General features: G+C 51.7%; 1 protein-coding gene across 13 annotated transcripts in view; it reads left to right on the plus strand.

Annotated features, from left to right (window-relative positions):
• The window catches only part of Mtss1 (MTSS I-BAR domain containing 1), a 142789-nt gene extending 119985 nt beyond the window's left edge, over window positions 1-22804 (plus strand). For 4 of the 13 annotated variants that reach the window (XM_023564053.2, XM_023564055.2, XM_063231117.1 and 1 more), the window contains 9 exons: window positions 9592-9749; window positions 10548-10655; window positions 11812-11909; window positions 14041-14251; window positions 16856-16975; window positions 17720-17914; window positions 18863-19036; window positions 19189-19351; window positions 19982-22804. In XM_023564053.2, coding sequence (XP_023419821.1) covers window positions 9592-9749; window positions 10548-10655; window positions 11812-11909; window positions 14041-14251; window positions 16856-16975; window positions 17720-17914; window positions 18863-19036; window positions 19189-19351; window positions 19982-20682 — 1928 coding nt within the window. In that variant the 3' untranslated portion in view covers window positions 20683-22804. The remainder of the gene's footprint in view (window positions 1-9591; window positions 9750-10547; window positions 10656-11811; window positions 11910-14040; window positions 14252-16855; window positions 16976-17719; window positions 17915-18862; window positions 19037-19188; window positions 19352-19981) is intronic. The other 9 variants (XM_013149945.3, XM_005002604.4, XM_063231119.1 and 6 more) reach the window with 4 other exon arrangements.
• Window positions 22805-22993: the final 189 nt, after the last annotated feature.

The raw sequence follows: 22993 nt of genomic DNA on the forward strand, positions 1-22993 counted from the left end.
GACAGCTCCATGAGGTATTCAGGTGGGATTCTGCATCTTCACCAAACCCGGGTCACAAGGGTGTCCTTTGGGGGGCAGGTGGCCCACTGCCATGGGGTGCACTTGTGTCTCTGTGCCCACTTGTGGTACTGAGCCGATCATTCCTCACTGTGAAAGGGGCTGGTCCCTGCCCGGTCTCAGTATTGTGACTACGGAACAGCTTGGGCATTTCGTTAGTAAACCTTTGGAAGGAAGGTAAGGCACAGGCACATTTTTGCTTATTGCAGTAAAATTCACATAACATAAAATGCACCATGTTAACTGTTTTAAGATTATATATTTCGGTGGCTTTTCCCATTCACAATGTTGTACTGCCATCACCACTGTCCGTTTGAAGACATTTTTGTCACTGTGAAAAGATACCTCCTGGCTGTTTAGTGGTCCCTGTCACCTCGCCCTCCAGCGCCTGAGCCCAAAACCGCTCACCTCTTCCTTGTACCTGGATTTGCCTCTCTTGGACGTTTACATACCCAGATCATGCAGTAAGGGCTGGCCAAGGACAGTCTCCTGGCCTCTGAGTTTTATGAAGCCTTTCCTGAGAATCTGGCGACTCAGCTCACCGGATAAACTGGGCATTTTGCTTGCTCGAGATGACAGGAGGCCAATTTGGGATGTGTGAGGACACCGTGTGGCCTTGTTGGTATCATCAGGTGAGGCTGCTGCCTGTCTTAGTCACACGGATGTCTCTGTGCTGCTCCTGCTGGGCAGATCGAGAGGATAAAGCCACAGTACTGGGTGTGTTGATGGCAGTCACTGTGGGTGTACAGATGCAAGGAAAATCGTGTGGGTTGATGAGTTCCTGAGTTCGTGAAAGCTTTTTTTTTTTTTTTTTTTGTCTTTTTCGTTTTTATCGGCACCAGGGATTGAACTCACAACTGCCTGCTTGCAAGGCAGGCACTTATGCCACTGAGCTAAATCCCCAGCCCCCTCGTGAAAGAATTTTAAGATTAGTTTTGAACCCCGAACTCTGTATTTTAACAGTTCCATGATCGATAACGTGCTCTTGGGCTGGGGTAGGAGTAGTTCAGTGGGCTGGCACTTGCCCAGTGTGCCCTGGGTTCCACCACTGACTCCCCCAAAGCAAAACCAGAAACAGAAGCACTGGCTTACAGAGAAGGGAAAATGCACGAAAATCTCCTTTGGAGAATTAGGGCAACCAACCGAAGGGAGGGCACTAGCTAAGCCCAGGGTGGCATGAAGGTCCTGCGCAGGATGGATAGGAGTCAGTCAGTGGAGAACCAGGAAGCAGGCATTCAGGGCTGAAATGACAGGATAAACGGAGATGTGGCTGTCACCATGTGGTCAGGAGTCCTGGAAACTGTGGTAAAGCATAGGCAAGTTGCAGAGGGGCCTGCCATCAGAGGGGCAGTGTGTGTGATGCCCGAGGCAGGCACTTAGAAAACCCACAGTGACCCTGGCCTCTGGCATCCTGGGCAGCCCTCCATTTGAACCTGCGTCCAGGGTGGTTCCACCACTGGCCTCATGTCCCCTAGACCCTGGAGCCACCTGCATCCCTCCCCACTGCATCCTTCCCTTCCCGAGAGGCAGGCTGTGCACGGTGGCTCTGCCAGCTGTGGTTTGGTGTCCTCCTGGACCTGTGCCACATGTCCACGTGCCACACGAACCTTTCTCCTGTGTTTGCAGAACTCTCCCAGGGAGCCTGAAACCTGCTGTGGTCAGACGGTAAAAGAAATCTGCTAAGCACCTTTCCTTTGAGTTGTGGAGAGGTGGTTCTGGGGCTTTCCTCCTTGGAGCACCTGGGCGATGGTTCCAGCCAGCCAGTCCCCTGGGGTAGCTACAGGATGGCAGAGTAGGAAATGCAGAAGGAAGTGGCAGCCAGGCCCCCACCTGGTAGAAGCAGGGCTGGACCCTAACCCTTTCAGACTATTGTGGCAGTCGGGAGCCGTTAGTGGTGTTCAAATTGCGCTCGGCTCCTGCACAAGGTGTTTCAGGTGAAAGCAGGTGGTCCTTGGAGGCAGGGGAAGCAGGAGCTTTATCCCATACGTAAGGGCTCTAAGCAGACCCCCTTGAAGCTGGAGTGGCGAGGTCTCTTCCTGTGAGGGTCAGGTCTGGCAGCACCTTGCCAACAGGGTGCCTGCAGTGCCCAGAAGAGCCCTGCACATGGTGAGGCCTTTGAGTTCCTCCGGGGTGTGTGCAGAGCCTGGGCGATGTGTTGGCAGTGTGAGGCTGCAGCAGGAGCCAAAACACTTCAGTCGCCATTAATTTTAAAAAATACAAAATGGCAGAGAGCTAAACAGCACCTTGCTTTAAGTACTGATGCTTGCATGTCGCAGTTTTTAATCTCCCTTGAGAACACTGTGTGGCTGGTTCAGAGTTGGATAAGGGGCAGGCTAGGTAGTTTTGTCAGTCTTTTTTTTGTACTAAGGATGGAACTCACAACCTCAAGCTTGCAAGACAGGTGCTTAAGCCGCTGAGCTAAATCCCCAGCCTTACTCTGTCAGTCTTAAGCTGCAACCCATAAGCCATTCAGGTTTTACTGGATTCTTTGATTCACATCTGCTCCCATTCTTTCATTCATAAATGTTTTTGCTCGCAGCAGTTAAGTCTGGAAGGCAGCATTTGTTCATTCATTCATTCATTCAGAAATGAATGTGAGGCTGTTCCTCTGTTAGCTGCTCTGGAGGCACATGTAGACTGTCCGCAGGTTGTATCCCAGCGGGCAAATGCATTTAGGTCATGACAGATGCCTCATCAGTGTGGCAACATCAGCTCTCTGATGCCAGCTGAGCATCTTGCAGTTCAGTTCAGTTCTGACACCAGCCAGGAGTTAGTGAAGACTCTGCCTGGCAAGGAGCACGCCGTAAAGCCTGTCCTAACCAGCCACAAGTCAGGTCCCCAGGACCCTGACCCTTCTGCCTTGGCAACCACAGATTTGAGGTTACCTCCAAGCTTAATGACACCCTACAACAGCTCATGGGACACAGAAGACACTATGATTGTGAGAATCATTTTATTAGAGAGTCAGGGGAACAGCCCAGGTGGAGAGATACACATGGTGGCCAGGGTCATGGAGGCCGGCACAGAGCTTCCGTGCCCTCTCCAGGTACCCACATTCCCAGCATCTTGATACATTACCAGCCAAGAAGCACCCTGAGCCTCATTGGTCAAGAGTTTTGATGGAGGCTTTATTTTATCAGCTGCTGGTCACTGAACTCTGCCTGTAGCCCCTCTGATGTCCTTGAAGTCAGGAGCTGGGGTAGAAGTGCCAGTCTTCCAATGCAGCAGTTGGTTTTTCCAGCAACCAACCGGCACCCCCATCCCCAATATATTTATACCCCTTCCTCTCTTACAACACCTCATTAGCAAAGAGACCCATGGCCATTCCTGAAAGTCCAAGGACTTTTTGAAGCTCTGCTGGAGTTGAAGGTGAAGGCAGGCTTCTGGGTCAGGTAGTAGGTGGCGGTATTTCTTTAGCCACTTGGGAAGCTTTGGGGATGTGAGACAGCCTGGGTGGTGAGGTGCAGGTCACCTGGATCTTTTCTGATTGTCCTTGCAGCTTTTTTAATTCTTTGCTTCCATAAATAGCAGATTGCCTTGTGTCTGTTGCTGTAGCTACCTGAAAATAGGTAATACATAAAGACAGGTTGGTTTGGCTCCTGGTCTGGTGGCCTCTGCTGCCTCAGGACAGCATGGAGGACCGCGCAGAGCAAGCCACTAGCTCAGGCCTGTCAGATCCCTCTAGAGCCCCAGCCTGTTGACCTCATCTGATTGTAGTCTCCTCCCCAGAGCCTCGTCTCCAAAACCATTCACACGGGAACTAGGAACTAAGTTTCCAGTACATGAACTTTGGGGACAGCTAAAACTAGAAAAGCATCCTAATGATGAAACTCCCACCTTTAGTTGAAGAATATGAGATTGTTCCCATTTAATTACATTAAAAAGGGTCCCCAAGGAAAGTCACCTTTAAAAACCTCTGCCTTACCCCGAGTTACCTATCTAGGCAGGGTCCCGGATACAGGGTGCCCATGACACATGGGCCTTGCCGAGGGCTCACCTTTGCCCCTGGGCTTCTGCACACTGGGTGTGGATTACTTCCTTTGCTTTTATATCATCCATTCCCATGTAAAGGGGGACTGAGGCATCTGAGATCGAAAGAATAACAGAAAGTGAGTTTGTTTGAAAAGTGTGAAGGCTAAAAACATTCGGTCTTCCCCGATCAAATTTGTCTTGATTCCTGGTTCTTCTTTTTTTTCTTTGGAGAAACCTATCAAAACCTGCTATGTAGCATAGAGTAGAAGGTGACATGTAAGAGTGGTAAAGGCAGCCACCTTTTGACGAGAAAATTTCAGTATTTACATCCCATGTTTCACTGACTCTGGGATGGCATCAATTCTTAGATGCTCTGTTACTTTCTGGGCCCCCGAAAGAGGAAAAAAATAACAGCCAGTTAAACTGTGAGGCACCACTGGTTGTAGCTCGCACAGTCTGGTCTGCGAGGTGTGAAGCTACAGAGATGGGGCATCGAGAGCAGGGGGAGGTCATTGTGCAGGGTCCCGGTGGCCTCCTGTGTCTGTGCCGGGAGAAGGAAGTGGCTTTGGATGTTTTGCTAATGCCTGCAACACTCTGGCCCATGGTATCCCGGCTGGTTCTTCTAGTCCAGAGACCCTTCCCTGCACGCAGCCTTTGGTGTAGCCGTGAAGTCATGGTGTGGCCACAGAGCAGGGGTTGCAGGCGGACAGTTCCGGGTGCCGCTCACCCTGCGGGTCTGACTGGAAGCTAGCCAGCAATGTCAGTACTGACTGGAAACTAGCTCCCAGCTGGAATAGTGGCCCTGGGCAAGTCACTTTACCTCCTTCATTCCAGGTTGCCCTGTCACAAAGGGTTATTAATTCCTCTCCTGAATTTTTTTTTGGCACTGGGAGTTGAACCTCCGGACTTCACATTTGCCAGACTGGCACTGTGCCGATGAGCTATACCCCCCACCCTTTTGAATATTTATGTAGGGATTATGGAAAATAAAGTGTAAATGTTGCGGAGTGGACAGAGGATCTTCACTCCAGAAAGTTCTGTGGATTTTCTCTACTTGATTAGGGCAGGGCATGGGCCCCACCTTGCTGCCCACATGCCCATTCAAGCATTTTCCCAGGGAGCATAATCAGAAGATTTTTCAGTGCCGTTGTAAGGGGCTTCTGGCTGGGGTTCATCAGAATTCTTCATTGTGAATATAATCAAGACTTGGAGGCTGGCAGTGGAAAACAAACTCACAAGACTGAGAATGAGTTTTAGAAAAATCCACATGCAATTCTTAGCCCAGGGATTTTGTCTGGAAAGCCCATCTGAGGAATTTTCACCCTTCCTTCTTCAGGCCAATCAGCAGTTCTGGGATTTGTTGGTTTTGAAGCCATTTAAGGGCACAGTGGGTGATGGGTGAGCCCGTAAGCAAACTTGGGTCAATTATTCTACCAGTGCCTCATTCATTTTAAATAATATTTGAGTCCTGTCCTCCAGGAAGGTGCCAGTGGGACTTTTTAATGCGTTTTGGGGAAAGTGAAGCCCAACAGATAACTAGGGAGGTGCAGGTGAAACTGGGACTGGAGTGTGCTGAGCAGGACAGTGGTAGGGGTCTCCTGAGTGCAAGTGAGGGGCCCTGCTCTGCTCTGCTCTGCGGAGGGGCCGTCTGTGAAGGTGGAATGGTGTGGCACCAGACCTGCAGGATGGGAGAGAGGCAGGGAGGGCTCGGTGGGACGGAGGCTGTGAAGCAGAGGGGACCCAGGCGTGTGCGCAAGGCAGGCCATGCTGGCTGGGGACATGGTGCTGTCCTGAATGTCAGGGCTGATAAAGGCTGAGTTCAGTGTGTGGAGCTGCTGTGGACAGGCAGAGTGATACTTCTGAGCCCTTGTAGGGAAGAGGCTGCCATGGCAGCATGGGTGCAGACGCAGAGGTGAGACAGGGTGGGACGCCAGGATGGCGCCTGAGGGAGGTGGACACTCCCCTCATATGGCTGCCACCTAGGGTGCTCACCGCCCACCTCCACATGTTTAATCACAAATGGATCAAAAACAGTGTTGTAAAAATTGCAGCTGGGGGCCAGGGATTTAACTTAGTGGCATAAGCGCCTGCCTGGTAAGCAGGAGGGCGGGAGCTCGATCCTGAGTACCAAAAACCCCAAAAAACACAACTGTAGCTGAACTGAGTATGTGCAGACTTTCTGAGACCGGGTGATGACTGCTTACATACCAGTGTTAGATGGGAGGGAAATGTGCGTAGGTTATGGCCAGTCTGTTATTTTACAAGAGGGACCTGAATGTCCAGGGATCTTGGTGTCCAGGGGGCTCCTGGAATCAGTCTTGGGGTCCCAAGAGCCATTGTGTTAAATCGGAGCAGCACAGCCCAGAGCGGAGGACTGAATCTGGAAATCAGTGCACCCGACTGGGGCGAAGGTGGTTTCCTGTGCAGTTGTTTCTTATGCACATAATTCTGTGTTGGGTTAGGAATTTAAGATATAATCAGTGTGATTGTAGGGTATGAGATATTTTAAATGGTCTCACTATAACCATAGTTACAGCAGTCTGTATACTTTAGAATACTACAATTTGAGTGTTTTTAATTACAATGTGATAGGTACTTAAAATAACTGCTGTAAACATAGGATAGTATAAAATTACACTTATCAAATTAGATGACACATTGACTTTGATTTATTGATTGATTGATTTTTTTGAGACAGAGTCTTGCTATGCAGTTCAGACTAGTCTTGTACTCACTTTGTAGCCCAGGCTGGCTTCGAATTTGTGGTGATCCTCCTGCCTCAGCCTCCTGAGTGCTAGGATTACAGGCATGCGCCACCATGTCTGGTGTTTTCCTATTTAGGTATACAAGTCTGTTATTACAAGTGGACACATGCCTTCTCACTTGTGAAACAAAGTAAAGAGAACATATCTCAAATTTCTTATATTTACAGTGTTATTTTCGAAAGTACCCTTTGATAACCATTATAGTCCCTGTCCTCGTCACTGAGATGCAATGCCTGACACCCACAACCATGAGTCCACGGCTTTCAGTCCACGGTCAGCTGGCTCCAGGGAGCACAGCAGGGTGGAAGGGTCTGATGGAGAAAAGCTGCCCACATCATGGCGGCCTGGAAGCCAATAGGGAGAGAGGAGCCAGGGAGGAAGGTGCTGCCCTCCAGGTCACGCCCAGTGGCCAGCACCTCCTGTCTCAGCACCTGTAGCCGGGGGTTCATCTGTGGGGACACCCCCCCCCCATCCACGCACCCTCCAGAAGCCCCACTTCAGAACACAGGAGGCTCTGGGGGACATCTAGGCCTAAACCCCAACATCACCAAGGCCTGTCTAAAACGGGGGCAAATGTTGCACTCTTTAGTCTGCTGTCACCCGCAGCCCCTCCTTGTGCCTCTCTGCTCAGGTAAAGACCATTTTGCTGTGGTTCGCAGCCCTTCATGTCTTGATTCTGGAACAGCTCTGGGGGGTTGAGAGCCCCGAGCCCCACAGCCTCCCGCCACAAGGCTCCAACTGACCATAGCAGTGCTGAGCAAGAAACTCAGTCCTCTTCTGGGATGTCCCAGCCATGGGGCGTGCGTCCTGTGTTAAGGGGGTGTGGGTCCAGTTGTATAAGCTGCATTTTAGTGTGCAGATAGAGAATCCCCACTTTTTGTAGCATGTCAAGGCCCCATTCTTGTCTCTGTGAACCCCTGGCCATGGAGAAGGAAGGTTGAGGTGTTTGTGTCTGTGAGAGAGAGGCAGCACCCATTCCTTGAAAAATTGATCCTAGAGTGATGGTAAAGAATTTTTGTCCACTGAAAACTGAGGAACCAGTGGCCTTGTGGCCAGTTGATGTATGAGAACAGTTTCCTGTCTTACCCTTCAGGAAGAGATTGAAGAGGAGGTGGAGGAGTGGTTGGTGTCTAGGTAGCAGAGTGGGTGAGTGGACCACCCTGAAATACACACAGCGTGGTGCTTACGTGCTGTAACTGGTGGATAATCTTCTCTGTGGCCTTAGATACTGGGCATTGCATATGCCGTTTTGAACTCACCTGTGTTAGTGGGAGTTGTCGGTACACTCACAGAGTTGTACATGTCAGCCTTATTTGCACTGTGAGGCATTTTCTAGGGCGATCTTTGACTGTGTATAATTTTCCCAATGTGTGCGAATTTAGAACTTGCTCCTTGCATAAGAAAGTGGCTTTCATTATGAAAACCTGGCTTTTCTATGGGGATGATCTTCAAGCCTGACTGCCTTTTGCTCCTAATTAAGCTTTCCTCTCAGCTTAGGGGAGAAAATGTAGAATTTATTCTTATACCCGAGACAGTTTTGTCTGACCATTTCATTCAGCCCGGTGGTGCATCCTGTTAAATGTTTGCACCTTGTCCCAGGGGCTCAGATGGTCCCTGGTCCAGCTTGCTCTGTAAGGTGGCGGGTCTTGTTTGCTGGCTTCCAGGTGGCAGCCAAGGAGCACAGGACCCTGGGGACTCTGGTCTGGGTCTCTGCCTTTCTCTTGATGACCTGGGATGAACCTCAGAAGTTTTCTAGGACCTGACCTCCACTGAAATATGAACAGGCTGGCTAGTGTGACCTTGGAGGCTCACTCTGGCTCTCATGTTTCACATTGAAATCCATTGCACAGACATTTCTTGAGTACTCACTGGACATGGTACTGTCCTGGGGATCTTCAGGGAAAGGCTGAAATCATGTGTCACCTTGATGGCCTCTGCTGTGTCACTTTGTTGTCTTCCCCTCCTGGTGAGATTTGAGGTAGCCGCTCCCTGGCATGGGCTGCCTGTGTGCCCATATTTCCTCCCAGTGCAGCAGACTTGATCTGCAAAGGGCCGGGAATTCTTATCACAGAGCCATGCAGGCTGTGTCACAGTGCCGATCTGTGCCATGGTGGCCACAGCCGGCATAGACAGAATGTAAACAAATGCATGTGGTTGTGTTCTAATAAAACTTTATTTAGAATAGTTTGTTGTTCATATTGTGGAGTTGTGTACAAGGCTAAGGCCCAGTGTGAAACTCTGGAAATGGTCACCCCTGCTTCACCAGGCTCTGTGGGCATGGCCAGATGAATAAAGGACATAGGCCAAGCTTGGCATAGATCCTGTGGTTGTCACTGACACACACCTGAGCCTCCAACAAACTACCCGAGACAAGGGGTGCTGCTTGCCTCCTCTGTCTTCAGGCAGGGGGACTTCTGCAGAAGCAGAGGCTCTCCTTTGAGGCTGATTCAACAGAGGCATCTGTGCCGTCTTTGTGACCGTCAGGGACCCTGCCGTGTCCACCCATTTTGAGCCTCTTCACGTGCTCTGAAAGGAAAGCGCCCTCCCTGGCTGTGGGCCAGGGGTCTGTGGCACTGGGGGTTGTGCAAGGCCAGCAAGCAGGACATGACGAGGAGGATTCTCATCATGAGTAAACCAAGTAAATGTGCGTTCAGATGCTGGAAATTGGAAATCGGGTCCTAGGATAATAGCTGCCCTTAAGTCCTGGGAAGTCACTGTTTTGACTCCAGGGAAGAGGAGTCTTTGTTCCACAAGCTGAGTCTCAGCAAGCCACACTGAGGCTTTGATTCCTTCACAGGGAGAGGTGATATCCAGCCTCAGTTGGACAGCGCTCTCCAGGATGTCAACGATAAGTATCTCCTGTTGGAGGAAACGGAGAAGCAAGCGGTCCGCAAGGCTCTGATTGAAGAACGGGGCCGGTTCTGCACCTTCATCTCTATGCTTCGGCCAGTCATCGTAAGTCCAGGGGGCTCCAGGAGGCCTGCACTATGTTGCTGCGGGTGAGCTTCCCTCTGTGCGGGTCAGTGAGAGCGCCACAGGTTGGAGGCTGCTGCGGCGAGTCATGCCTGTTGACCAGGGATTGTCTTCAAGTGCTGGTGCTGGTGGCCATGTGTTCCACACCTTGTGCACGGTCAGCACAGGATATTCCACTTGACCTTCTTCCTGGATCAAGGAAGCCTGGTAGTGTGGTTCTCCATGGGGAATCCCAGCCTCCAGTGTCACCTGGGAACTGGTTAAAAATTGAAGTTCTCAGACTCCCCCTGGACCACTGAATCCCAAACTGGGTTGGGGCCACAGGGATGTGTGTTTAAATGAGGTGATGTTTGAGACTTGCTGGCCAAGCTGAATCCCCAGGAGAGACCATGAGATTAATCAGTTCAGACTTCATTCTGGGGTGAGCTCCTGGGGTGAGCACCCACAAACGCTAGCGAGAAGGCCTCACCATACCTTCCCTCACCTCCGGCAGGACACCAGATTTGGGCTGTTCCTTGAGAACAGAGCTTTCCCCTAGATCATTGTTGCCTGGGCCCCTGATCCTAGTTGGAAACTTTGGAAAAGAGAGTGGAATGATGTGTCGTCTCCGCCACCTTGCTCACCATTTACTAAGACGATGGAGAACAAGAGAATCTCTGTGGATCACACGGTAGAACAGTAGAAGAGGCTCCACAATGATCAGTGACCCTAACAGGAGCAGTGGGTCTAAGACCATGATGAATCACTTTTGATAATAATGAGTAAATTATTTTCCTGCAGGAAGAGGAGATCTCAATGCTAGGGGAAATCACCCACCTGCAGACCATATCAGAAGACCTGAAGAGCCTGACCATGGACCCTCACAAACTGCCCTCCTCAAGTGAACAGGTAAGGGTGACAGGCAAGCATTCGGGGGCACAGACCAAAGAGATGGAAGCTCAGGTTCACCATGTGCTTTGCTCTGGAAGCCATGGGCATCCCCACAGCTGGCCACTGTCTAGTGCTGATGTCGTGCATCAGGCACTGTTCCAGGCTCTCCACGTAGACTTCTTCAGTTCCCCTTCACTATTGTGCCTGTTTATGCAGCCGGACCTTGTGGCCTTGCGAGATGGAGTCTCTTACCTGGGGTCACCTGGCCAGTGGGGATGGAGGAGGACCTGGGTCAAGCTGTCTAGGACCAGGGCCTCCACTTTTGACCCCTCTAGGAATAGCCTCAAGGGATCCTGTGAGGGTGTGCTCGGCTCCTCATGGCTTGAGGTACTCCTTTGCTCCCTGTGGCCGTGTGAGGGCATGGCTTTTGTCTTAGAAGAAGATGATGCTCTTGTGCTTTATTCATTTGGAGCATGTGATCTTAACACTACAGATATGTAGGGGCCGGGCGCTTGACAGATCGCCTGCCGGATGAGTCTTCTGGGTCCAGCCTCCTCCTGGGAGATTAGGCTCAGAACCTGGGAGCTTGTGTTTCTGTGTGCTCTGAAAGGCTGCCCCTCACAGCCCAGAGGTGCTGTCACTCAGCAGACGGCCACCACTTCTGGGGTGGGGGTGGCCCTTAAACTCCGGGCCTCTCGGGCAAGCAGGGGCGATGGGTGCAAAGGAGGCTGCGGGAGAATTGGCTGGGACTTCATGCTTTTCGAGTTGCTAATCCTGGTTAATTGGGGCACAGGTGACTGTTGAATATGAAGTGGTCACAGTGTCCGTTCAGGAGTCCGGACACTGTGGTTGCCTTTATGGAGCTGAAGGTGAAACTGCTGCCTGTCCTGGTCGTTGGTGTGAAGTCATTACGTGCCACTGTGATTAGCTCTCTTTTTCCCCAACATTCTGTGCTATCCTGCTCTTCTCTGTGACCTGCATTAGGCACACTTTCACTTGCCACAGATTGTGACATCGATGGGTTGGTAGTGCAGCCCTTCGGTTAAGCAAACCACTTTCTTCTTTAATAACCATGGCCTGCAAGGGCAGCGGCTTGATGTCCTGGTGGGCCAGCGCCGTGCAGGCTGTTTCCCGTCTCAGCACCATGCTCATCTGCTCGGTTCTATCCTTCCAGGTGATCTTGGATTTGAAAGGCTCTGATTACAGCTGGTCCTATCAGACACCACCCTCTTCTCCCAGCACCACCATGTCCAGAAAGTCCAGTGTCTGCAGGTAAGTGAAGGTGGGGCCTCCTGTTTCCAGGGACAAGTTGATTTCAGTGTGCGTATATCTGTCCTTTTAAACAGGAGGTGGTGAGGCGATCTGCTAGCGAACAGCCGTGAGTCTGGTCTCGTTCTTTGGACTCTAGATTAATTTGGGAGTTGAAAGGCAGCTCCTCATCTCTTAGAGCGGTGACTCTTAGAGCGTGCCCTCTTTCAGCTGCCTGTTGTAGGGATTTTCCATATTATGACACTGCATTTGAGTTTCCTCTTTAAGCAGAGCAGAAGCCATAAGCAAAACGGTGAGCGTAGACTCCTGACACAGGCCAGTTCCACTCCTGCTGGAGCAAAGGGAGGGGGCAGCCGCAAGGCTTTAGGCCCCACTCTGTTTTGTCCAGCAAATGCATTTCTTGCTCTGACATCGGTGCCACCATCACATTGCTCTGCCCAGCAGTCCTGTTCTCTTCTCCACACAGCCCACCTGCACGACTGGGGCCCTAGCGGTTTTGTTAGGTGGCTGTTTTTGCTGCTTGGGCAAGTTTGTTCTCGAAAGTGGCAGACGTCTTCATATATGGCTTATGTTTCTTGATATACTGCACCTGCTCCTGGTCACATTGCCTGACATTTCCAAGCCAGATGAATGTCCACTCCCTTAGAACTGGATTGAGGAGCAGGATGGATCTACTCATCTGCATATGGAAATAATGTCCCTGTGCGTCCTGCTGTGTTGGATCTCACTCTGTGGCTTACACAGATACCCACCTAGCAGGCAGCCCAGGTCGAGGTTACATCCTGCTATTCTGCCCCTGAAGCTGTCATTTAGTTTCTTGTCATCTTTTTTGGGCTCTGTGTATTAGCCAATGAGAGAGAGAACTATTTTAGTAGCCAAGAAAAATGTTTCTCTAGGTAAAACCAGCTGCGTGGTATTTTTCCTCCCTTATGGTTTTAGTAGAGAAGAAAACCCTGTTGCATTGACACAAACTTGTTGCCCAAGTCGCTGTGAGGTTTACTGTCTGTCCGCAGATGCCCTCTGGCTGCTGTGGGGTCAAGGCAGAAACTCTGGTGTCTACCCCTGAGCAGTGGTTCCCTCCAGCAGGCTGCCCAGGGTCTGTCTGAACATTGTACCATTGTACCTAGTGTGGGACAGGCTCCCAGCGCTGAGCTGCCACATTAGCTGTGGTGTGCAGAGCACAGTCTCCTGAGGACTGGGAGTAGAAGCCGAGGACTTCCAAGTCCTCGCTGGCTTGTTTATGTCCTCCCTCAGATGCCCCGCTGCTGCCCTTAAGTTTTAGTTCTGCCTGTTTGGACCTTGGGGCTTGGAACAGCTGTTTCTCTAACCTGAGTTAGAAGAACTACCCATACAGAGTAGTGTATTTCTTGCAGCTGGAGTTGGAATGCAGGCAGAACACCCGGAGGGGTGTGTCATTGTGTGACTGTGTTTACTGCTCTGCCTTGGAAGCAGACAGCTGAGCATTGATTGCCTTTGGAGATTGAAAACTGTCTGCTTCTTGCCGGGCCTGGACTTCCATGAGAAATACCTGAGATCAAGGAAAGGCTATTGATTAAAGCACCTGCTTTTTAAATAAAAAGTGTGATGTATGCACACAGACATACTAATCGATCTGCTGATGTGCTTTTCCACGGTGTGCGCTGGCTCAGGGCACAGTCACCCTGGGGAGTCCTTCAGCTGCAGTTAGTTGTGCTTACGCTGGTCCTCTGGGCCCAGCTGGTCTGGCTAAAGACATCTGACCGAGTCGTGCTGCAGACATTGTGGGTGTTGTTCTGGGTGGTGCTTTCTGCAGACAGATGAGATGAGCCCTGCTTCTTTTCATGCTGAAACAGCAGGTCCCCTTGATCTAGTGGCAGATGACATAGCAAAGGTGTTCATACGTGAGTTTCTGAGTCACAGACCTTGCTGTGTGCGTTACCTCACCAGAGACCTAGGTCCCAGTTCCTGTCATGCACCTGAGAAAATTTTTTGTTTCCTGGGTCAGTGACTTGGTGCCAGCTGTCTTCGGGTAGTACCTGTCCAGTGCAAAGCGCTGGCTGCATCATGTCGTGCTCCTCCTGTCCTTGCCCCTTGCTGTGTGTCACTTCTTCTCACTGTTGCCTCCATGGCTGCCGTTGCTCCTTGCCCCTCACAGCAGCCTGAACAGTGTCAACAGCAGCGACTCACGCTCCAGCGGCTCCCACTCGCATTCTCCCAGCTCCCATTACCGCTACCGCAGCTCCAACCTGGCCCAGCAGGCACCCGTGAGGCTGTCCAGCGTGTCCTCCCACGACTCAGGGTTCATATCGCAGGATGCCTTCCAGTCCAAGTCGCCCTCCCCGATGCCACCAGAGGCTGCCAACCAGGTAAAGGGCCCTTGGCTCGAGCAGCAGCTGGCACCCCAGCTGCCCTGACCCCACCAATGGCTGCACCACAGAGGGACTTCCGCTGGGATGGACCCCGTGTGCTGGTGTAGAGCAGCTTGGTTTAATCCCTGCCCCTCAAGGTGCTGTTCCCACAGGGAGGGACGTGTAGGCTGGGGAGGAAGCCTGTTTCTGCAGGGTACAGCTGAGCACCATGTTGATATGGGGAGCAGGGAGCCCAGAGGCGTGGCCACACTCTGGCGCCCGTCAGTGCCCACCAAGTGAGCCTACGCGGTTGGTGGGCTCTGGTGCAGTGAGCTTGCCTTCTGCACCCCCTTGCTCAGGCTCTGCCCTGATGGCTGAGCCCAGCAGTGAAAAGCAGTTCGGATGCCCTTCCTGGGCCTCTCAGCTCAGTCAGTTTGTTTCCGGTGGGGACGAATCACCAGTGCCTCTGCAGATAATGTGGGTGGTGCTTTGCTCCTGGGAGAAGGGGTCATGTGGGGTGTCTTGGGTTAGGCAGCGCCAGTCCAGCTTAACCCAGCCAGTGTTCTAGCTGCAGCCAAAAGCAGGGACTGGGTGAGATTCCAGACACCTCATGTGCCTTGTAGGCCTGTGTGTCCCTCTCTCAGCTTTCCCCAAAGTAAGTACCAGTGTGTCCCTTCTGGCTTAATGCCTGGCAGGCAGCAGTTCACTGAACACTGGGACTGGGACTGTGTTGCCACGGGCGAGCGCCTAGCTCCACCTGCTGGGGAACATAGTCCAGAGCAGCTTGTCACTCCCAACTGGTGAATGTAGAGCTCTTTGGCGTTTATTTTTGCTTTCCTGGGAAACTATGACCTCTTTTTCTTCCTTATTTAGAGACTCAGTTTTGTATGGAGTGTGGAGATCCAAGTGCCACTGCTCTAGTTTTAATGTGTCTGTCCATTGTCATGTGCTAGGGTGCTTTGGGTTAGCCTCTACAGTGTCACCTTGTCCCCTGCTGTGTGCTTCACTAAATCATGGCTGTCCTGCTCACAAGCAGAGTGTGAATGGGCAGGAGGAGAGCAGGACTTGCGCTTCTTGGAGGCTGTTCTCGTGTGCAGCATAATTGTGGGTTTGTTTTCAGTGGACTGAAATTGGCATAGCGCGGTGCAGACAGCGCTTTCTGAGAAGCAAAGCTGCGCTCGCCTCCTAGCCAAGTTGCGGGGTCGGGAATGACCCACCATGCTCTCTCCAGGAGTACTGGGAAGGCAGATGATGCAAATCAGGGTTTCTGAAACCTGAAAGCCTGTGCCCAAGATTCATTTGACTAGTGGTGTTAGGGAAGTTTTAACAAGTTCTGAGATACTGCAGGATTTAATAGAGACCTCTGTATTTTTTTAAGGCATTATGGCTGTTTGTAATGATAAGGAAGGGGGAATTTAGGAAATTACACAAATCAAATCAGTTTGAAGGCAGTAGAGTCACCTTTAATCTAGATACTTTTGACCTCCATTCTAAAGATAAAAACTGTTAAATTTAGAGAGCTTTGAAGCCCACAATTCGTCAGCTAAAATTGGCAGAGACAAAGCTCTCAAACCTTTGGATCCTGGGCTGCTGGGATGTCTGTCCACTCTCCAGCCTGTCCCTGCTTGGCTCCACAGAGCTCTGCGTTCTGAATGTCATCCTGGTCCTTTGAATTTGCAGGCCAGGAAAGCTAGACCTCTGTCCCTTTATAGGAACCTTTCTGTTGTGGGTGAATGGGACAGAAACACAGCTGACTGAGGAACACTTCTGGAGAAATCCCAGTGTAGCGGGTGGGGCTTGCAGTATCCCGGGGTTGAGGTAGAGGTTGCTAGTGACAGTGAAAGACTTCAAGCAAGTTCCTAGGGGCCCAGGTCAGTGCTTGGGAGCTGGCTGGGAGCACAGGGATGCTCACTGCTGCTTATGCTATCGTGTCCAGCATGGGAACTTGGGTGTGACAGTGAACTGACTGGCGCAGCCCACTGTAGCAGCGTCAGAAGCCTCTTTGGGAGTGAATGCCCTGTCCACATTTGACACCATAGTTTAAGACATCCACGGCAGAAGTCCTCGTCACTCGGTCCTTTGTACCTGCTTTACCCTGCCCCACAGTGGCTGTCAGAAATGTGGCACTGACCTGACCCCAGAATTTTCCTACTCCCAACCCCAAGTTGCTCTCCAGACAGAGATTGCTTGGTGTGTCTCAGAGCCAGAGGCCACCGCCATAGAGGGAACGAGCCATCCCAGGTAGACATGGCGGTGTCCCTGCTGAAGTCAGCCTGGGGTAACAAGCAGTGCCTGTGTCTGCCGGGGACCTGGACAAGGGTAGTAAACAGTGCAGCACTGCTGCCTCGGCCTTCCCGCCACCCTGTGGGGCCAGGAACACAAGGAATCTGTGTCCTCGGGTCCCGAGCTGTGCTTCTGGGGCTCGAAGTCTGCGAGTGCAAACTGGGACGTGTCCGTCTAACAGTGTGCTCTCTCGTCCTCCCCTCTTCTGTGTATTTTGTCTGTCTCCGTGTGTGCCCGCCCCGCCCCGCCCCGCCCCGCCCCTATGTTATGATTTATTATGATTTTTGGTGGCGTGCGGTTTGGTTCCTCGGTCCCCTCGTGTGTCCCTCCCTGCTGCAGAACTCGTCCAGCTCGGCCTCCTCGGAAGCCTCGGAAACCTGCCAGTCAGTGAGCGAGTGCAGCTCTCCCACCTCTGTCAGCTCAGGCTCCACCATGGGTGCCTGGGTGTCCTCAGAGAAGGTGACCGCCCAGGGTCCCCCGCCCGTCCACAGCTGCCGGGAGCCGGACACTCAGCGCTACCCCAGGAGTGGGCCCTTCTGGGGAAAGGGCGGGAGCAGCCCAGGACTGTGTCCTAAGGACAGGGGAGAGGAAGGGTTGTGGGAATGTGGAGGTATGAAGGCTCCTTCCTGGGCAGGCAGGGCATGCTTCCCACCTCGGCCCCTCGCAGCACCCCTGATGCCATCAGCCGCGAAGTCCCCGTGTCAGAGGCTCTGTGCTCTTCTGCCTTTAGTTTGTGACTCCCCGCACCCGCCTTGGTCTGGAATCTGCTCCTGAACTGGGTGATAGTTTTTGAGACCTACAGTGAACAGATTCATTGGAGGATGTTGCCAGATTGTACATTTGCGTAATGAGAGGAGCAGATCCCTATCCCAGGAAATTCCGCTTTGTTAGTTACCAAGCAGAACCGCATCAGGCACTGCAGGTTAAGGGTGCCGGGTGGTGTGCAAACCCGGGATGCAGAGCGGCTGTTTCCTGCTGGAGAACTTACTCGGTGTGGTGTGGAGTTGGCGCCAAGTTTTTTCGTACCTTGCTCTCTCCTCTCGAATCTTGGGTCATCCTCGAGCAGCAGAGACCCCACCCCGTGTCTTATTTGTGATATCCAGGTTTTCCCACTCCCGGAATGTCAATGCCATCGTGTACCTCCACACTCATCCTGTTGTATTAATTTGTTTCCTTTTCTTCCCTCTTTTTGTTTATTTCCAGTTGTCTAACGGGTTTTCTCACTGTAGTTTATCAAGTGAGGCCCATGTGGGGCCCGTAGGTGCAGGCCCTTTCCCTCATTGCCTGCCCGCCTCCCGCCTGCTCCCTCGGGTCACCTCTGTCCACCTTCCAGACTACGCTCATTATTACACCATTGGGCCCGGCATGTTCCCGTCATCTCAGATCCCTAGCTGGAAGGTTTGTGTCGTTCCTGGCCCCATTCCCCTCATTGCTGTGCTGCGCACCCCTGCTCTGTGCTTCCATCTCCCGCCTCTGTTTACACTCGGCTGCTTCCCCAAGCCTCCGCCTCGCCCTAGGTGGCTCCGGGAGCCTTGCCATGAGGGACCTCGTTAGCCTGAGGCCCGGCCAGTGGTGCAGGGAGCATCCCTGCCAAGGTGCAGGCCAACGCTGCTGGGCTGAGTCCGTCCTGAGGCCACCTGCACTACCCTCCATGGCTGTGTACCCCACATTTTGCCTCACGAGTTCTGCTGGGCCAGAGTAACAAAACCACAACCCAAATTATATTTGGGGTCATTGTGTGTCATCTTAGAAATACACAGAGACTTTTAGTTTTTAGTTTTGACTTTACTAGCCGTCTCCCAGCAAGCCGAGTTGCTGCTCTAAGAGAATGCCGTTTTGTGAGAAGGACCCTAATTTGAAAAAGTCAGCACCTAGGCTGCCAGTGATTGCAGCGGGTTTTGACTTCTGTGCTCACAGGTTCATGTGGGCGGCTCAGACTGTTTACCTTCCTTCTGTTCCTGGGGACCCTGCCCCCCAGTCTCAGGCAGCTAGACTGGCCCCTGAGAGGCCCCCTTTTCCAGAGGTGGAGAATATGGCCTGGGGAGTGGCCCCATGGCCAGTCCCTTGACACACAGCTGTTCTCCCGGCTCAGAGGCCGGCCTGGGGAGGGGGGGGGCATCTGCTGGCCACTTTCGAGGTGGCTCTTAACTGAGTCTCCTGCCTGGTGGTTGAGCAATTTTAATCTGGGCAGAGATAAGGAAAAGGAGGTACCCGGGGTCTCCCAAGGGCATCCTGCTCCCTGCCTCTGGGGCTGGGTGGGAGCATCCAGAGGGGCTTCCCCTGAGGACCGGCCATTGTCCTCCACCTGGGGTGCAGCCCACTGCTGACCATCCTTGTTCTGCTCAGGACTGGGCCAAGCCGGGACCCTACGACCAGCCACTGGTGAGCACCTTGCAGCGCCGAAAGGGCAAGTGCGAGCCAGACCCCAGTGGGGGCGCAGCCGGCTCAGCAGCGGGCCCGGGGGCAGCAGCTGAGGAGGCGCAGAGACCTCGGAGCATGACTGTGTCGGCCACCGCCAGGGTGACGTAGCACCTGCTCTGTCTGGCGGGTGGCGCAGGGTGGGGTGCAGCCTGGGCCCGGGGTGCCGTGTGCTGCCTGCCACTGCCCCTGTGGAGCTGGGACTTTCTCCTGGCCCTGCTGCTCATCTGTCTCTTTGCCCCCTCTACCTGCAGCCTGGGGATGAGATGGAGGCTTGTGAGGAGCTGGCCCTGGCACTGTCGCGGGGTCTGCAGCTGGACACGCAGAGGAGCAGCCGGGACTCGCTGCAATGCTCCAGCGGCTACAGCACACAGAGTGCCACCCCATGCTGCTCGGAGGACACCATCCCCTCCCAAGGTAGGCGTCGTGAGGGGCCAGAGCTGGTTGTGTGTCCCGCAGCACTGCAGACCCTGGTGTGCTGACGGGCTTGGTGTGTCATGAGCCTGGCACAGGGGACACAGCTGTAACCCCAGCCTTTGGGAAGTGGAGACCAGCAGGATCCCTGCTCCAGAACCGCACCCGGGTGACTGAGCCAAGGTGCCATCTCAAACTGAAAACGGCGTGGGGACCAGAACATGGTGCAGTACTTCCTGGGCTCCAGGCCCTGGTGTGGCAAGGAAAGAGAAACTGTGGGGAGATGGTGGAGGCAGGGAGGGGTTTTCTTTTCACCAGGGAACGTTTTGGAGCTGTGGGTTGTAGTCAAGTAGTTGCACATAAGAAGTCACTTTTTCAGGCATAGTGGCCCACACCTGTCATTGCACCTAGTTGGGAGGCTGAGGCAGGAGAATTTACAAGTTCAAGGCCAGCCTGGGCAAGACTTCAGTGAGATGAAACGGAGATGTAGCTCAGCTATAGAGTCCCTCTGTGCTCAAGTCCCAGCGGCAGCTTTTCCCACAGGGTTAGCCTGTGGTCCTGTGCCTCTGTCCTCCCAGCTTGGGAGGCAGAGCCACTGTGGCCTTGCTGCGTCTAACCACTCCCTCCCGTCAGTTTCAGATTATGACTATTTCTCCGTAAGCGGTGACCAGGAGGCAGAGCAGCAGGAGTTTGACAAATCCTCCACCATTCCGAGGAACAGCGACATCAGCCAGTCCTATCGACGGATGTTCCAGGCCAAGCGCCCAGCCTCCACGGCCGGTCTGCCCACCACCCTCGGACCTGCTGTAGTCACCCCCGGGGTCGCGACCATCAGACGGACCCCCTCTACCAAGCCTTCAGTCCGCCGGGGGACCATGGGAGGTGGTCCCATCCCCATCAAGACACCAGTGATTCCTGTCAAGACACCAACTGTCCCAGACCTCCCTGGGGTGCTGCCAGCCCCTCCAGATGGGCCAGAGGAGCGGGCAGAGCACAGCCCTGAGTCACCATCCGTGGGTGAGTGCCCACAGGGTGGCGCTGGCATACCCTCTTCCCTGTGGAGTGGCCAGGCCTCCGTCAACCCTCCACTGCCCGGCCCAAAGCCCAGCATCCCTGAGGAGCACAGACAAGCGATTCTGGAAAGTGAGGCTGAAGATCAGGAGCGGGATCCCCCCAGTGCCAACATGTCCCTAGGCCAGATGCCAGAGAGTGACCCTGCAGACCCGAGCCCCAGGGATACCCCACAGGGAGAAGACATGCTGAATGCCATCCGCAGGGGTGTGAAACTGAAGAAAACCACAACAAATGACCGCTCTGCCCCTCGCCTCTCTTAGGCACCCAGTGGAGGAGGAACTCTTTAATTAATAAAACCTAATTTGTCTTGACCCATTCCAATCTATAATCAAAAAGTTTTGTAGGCAATTCAGAATTGAGCTCTTTTGAAAATACTCAACATATTTAGATAAGAATTAAAAGCAAAATATGTAACTGACATAATCTTGATCTTTTAATTTGTAAATATTGACGATTTTCTTTCTGCACATTTTAATCTTAGTTTCCCTTTTGATTTTTCTGAAGGTGCCAAATTCCATTTAACTTTTTTACAAGTGTTTGTAAAATTTTAAATGCATAGGGGGTGGGTCTGGGCAGGGGACCACAGAGTAGTAACTTTCAGAGCAGGGTTACTATACTTAGTTGTTTTTTCATCCTGGCCCCTGCAAGCTTTTGTAGATGCATTGTAGTAGTCTAGCTTAGAAACAAATTCAAGTTATTTTAATGTACAAACGAAATGGGTAAGGGGTAAAATTGTCATTTAGGTATCCTGTGTTCTGGATGGAAAAGCAGGACTAAGAACTGAGCAATATGCGGAGAAGGGAATCTGGGGAAGGTAGACTGGCGGCCCGGGGTGGGGGCTCGGGAGGGACCCTGTCTGCGTAGCGATCCTGTGCCGTGAGAGTGGCCTTGTAGGTTGGATTGCTTGTTGCTTCATGATGAATGCGCCCCATAAGCCATACCGGATTGCAGTGTTTTGTTTCCCTAGGGTGTTTCAGGGACTTCTTCCTCCCACAGCTCCCACAGCCACCACAACCACCTGGAATCCCACGCATGCGGCCACTGTCCCCCGGGGTAGATGTAGCGTCCCCACATTAGTTCATCTGCTGTGCTTTCATTGAATCCAGATCCATCTCAGAGGGTAAGGCAGTTTTTAAAAACGCGAAAACACTAGAGGAGGACAGCAGGGAATTCTTAGATACAGCAAATGCCTTTTACTTACCTGTGCCCAGCAGGCTGGGTGCACTGAAAAGCCCAAATATTTTGAAAAAACTTGAGTGGATTTATCAAGGGTAACTAATTTGGAGTCCAGTGACTTGCCAACGTGTTTACCAACCTGGGGGCTTGTTTTTCTTACCTTCCTTAAATAAATGGCAGTGAATTGGCTTCATTCTCAACACCAACAAGAGGAGGAATTAATTATCATCTGGAATCTGACCACTATACTATTTTTGCATTTTAGGCAGTTTTTTGGAATGGATTTATGTCTTTAAGTGGAAGTTAAATTTGTTATAATGCCCATCTCTTAAAGTCAACAGAGATTTGTAGATTGAAAGAGATCACAGTTGAGAAGACAACTGTTTTAAGAGAGCAAGCAGGCCCCTACCAGTGGGTGACAGTGCTCTCGTGACAGCCCCCTCTGGAGGGCTCTTGGGTCCTGTCCCGCCTGCTTTGCAGATTTCTGTTGGCTCCAGCCTTCAGGATGTATCCTCTGCTTCCCACATAACTGCACTGGATGTGAGAGTAACGTACCTGTACAGTCACTGTTTATATTGTAACACTGAACACTGCTGTGATTGCTCAAGGACACTTACGTTAAGACTTTCAAGCAAGGCATGATTATTAGAAACTATTTAAGCTTTTTTCTTTGAAAAACAAGCTCCTTCAACAGACTATAAGCAACAGTAGTGCCTGTGGTTTAGCCCACCAGTCTTGATGACTAAAAGCTGATGCGCTGTGCATATGATGCTTGAGATGGTTTTTGCAAAAGCAGAAATCATTGCAAGGTGATTACAGTAGATAAAAGTGATATTTTAAACCTTCAAAATAAATGGATGTAACTGTACCTTGGTACAGCTTTTCACTTGTTTAGTTTTTAAACGTTAGTATAATCTGAATAAATTTAATATAAACTGTTGCCAAATTCAATGTAGAGAATGTGACAAAACACCTTGGATAGTTCTGTTTGTGTTTTTGCATATTGTAAAAGCAGTGTCACAGGTAAAAATAAATCCTTTCTAAAGGGAAGTTGTGGTTTAGTTGCTAGTTTGTACTGAGAGTTGACCTCTCCCTGTGCAGTTTTTGTTCTAAACCTGTATAAATAACAGTGTAATAGTGTTGCCCTTCTACATTGTAACAGTTGCTTCAGCCTATGTTATAAATAAAGAACCACTAGGAAAAAAAGCCCTGTATTTCAAGTCTTATTAACATCGGAAGCTGGACTGAGACTCACTCAGATTGAGCTTGCTTAGGAAAATGACCTTGTTCCTGTACTGGTGACAAGACCTAAGGACAAGCGTTCCCTAAATTATGATTTCGAAAAGTTTTAATGAGTCACTAGGAACTAAAAGTAACCAGTTCTGATTGAGTTTT

Source organism: Cavia porcellus, unplaced genomic scaffold, assembly GCF_034190915.1.
Source record: "Cavia porcellus strain 051 isolate PalLab524CR breed Dunkin Hartley unplaced genomic scaffold, mCavPor4.1 scaffold_19, whole genome shotgun sequence".
NCBI classification, from domain to species: Eukaryota; Metazoa; Chordata; class Mammalia; order Rodentia; family Caviidae; genus Cavia; species Cavia porcellus.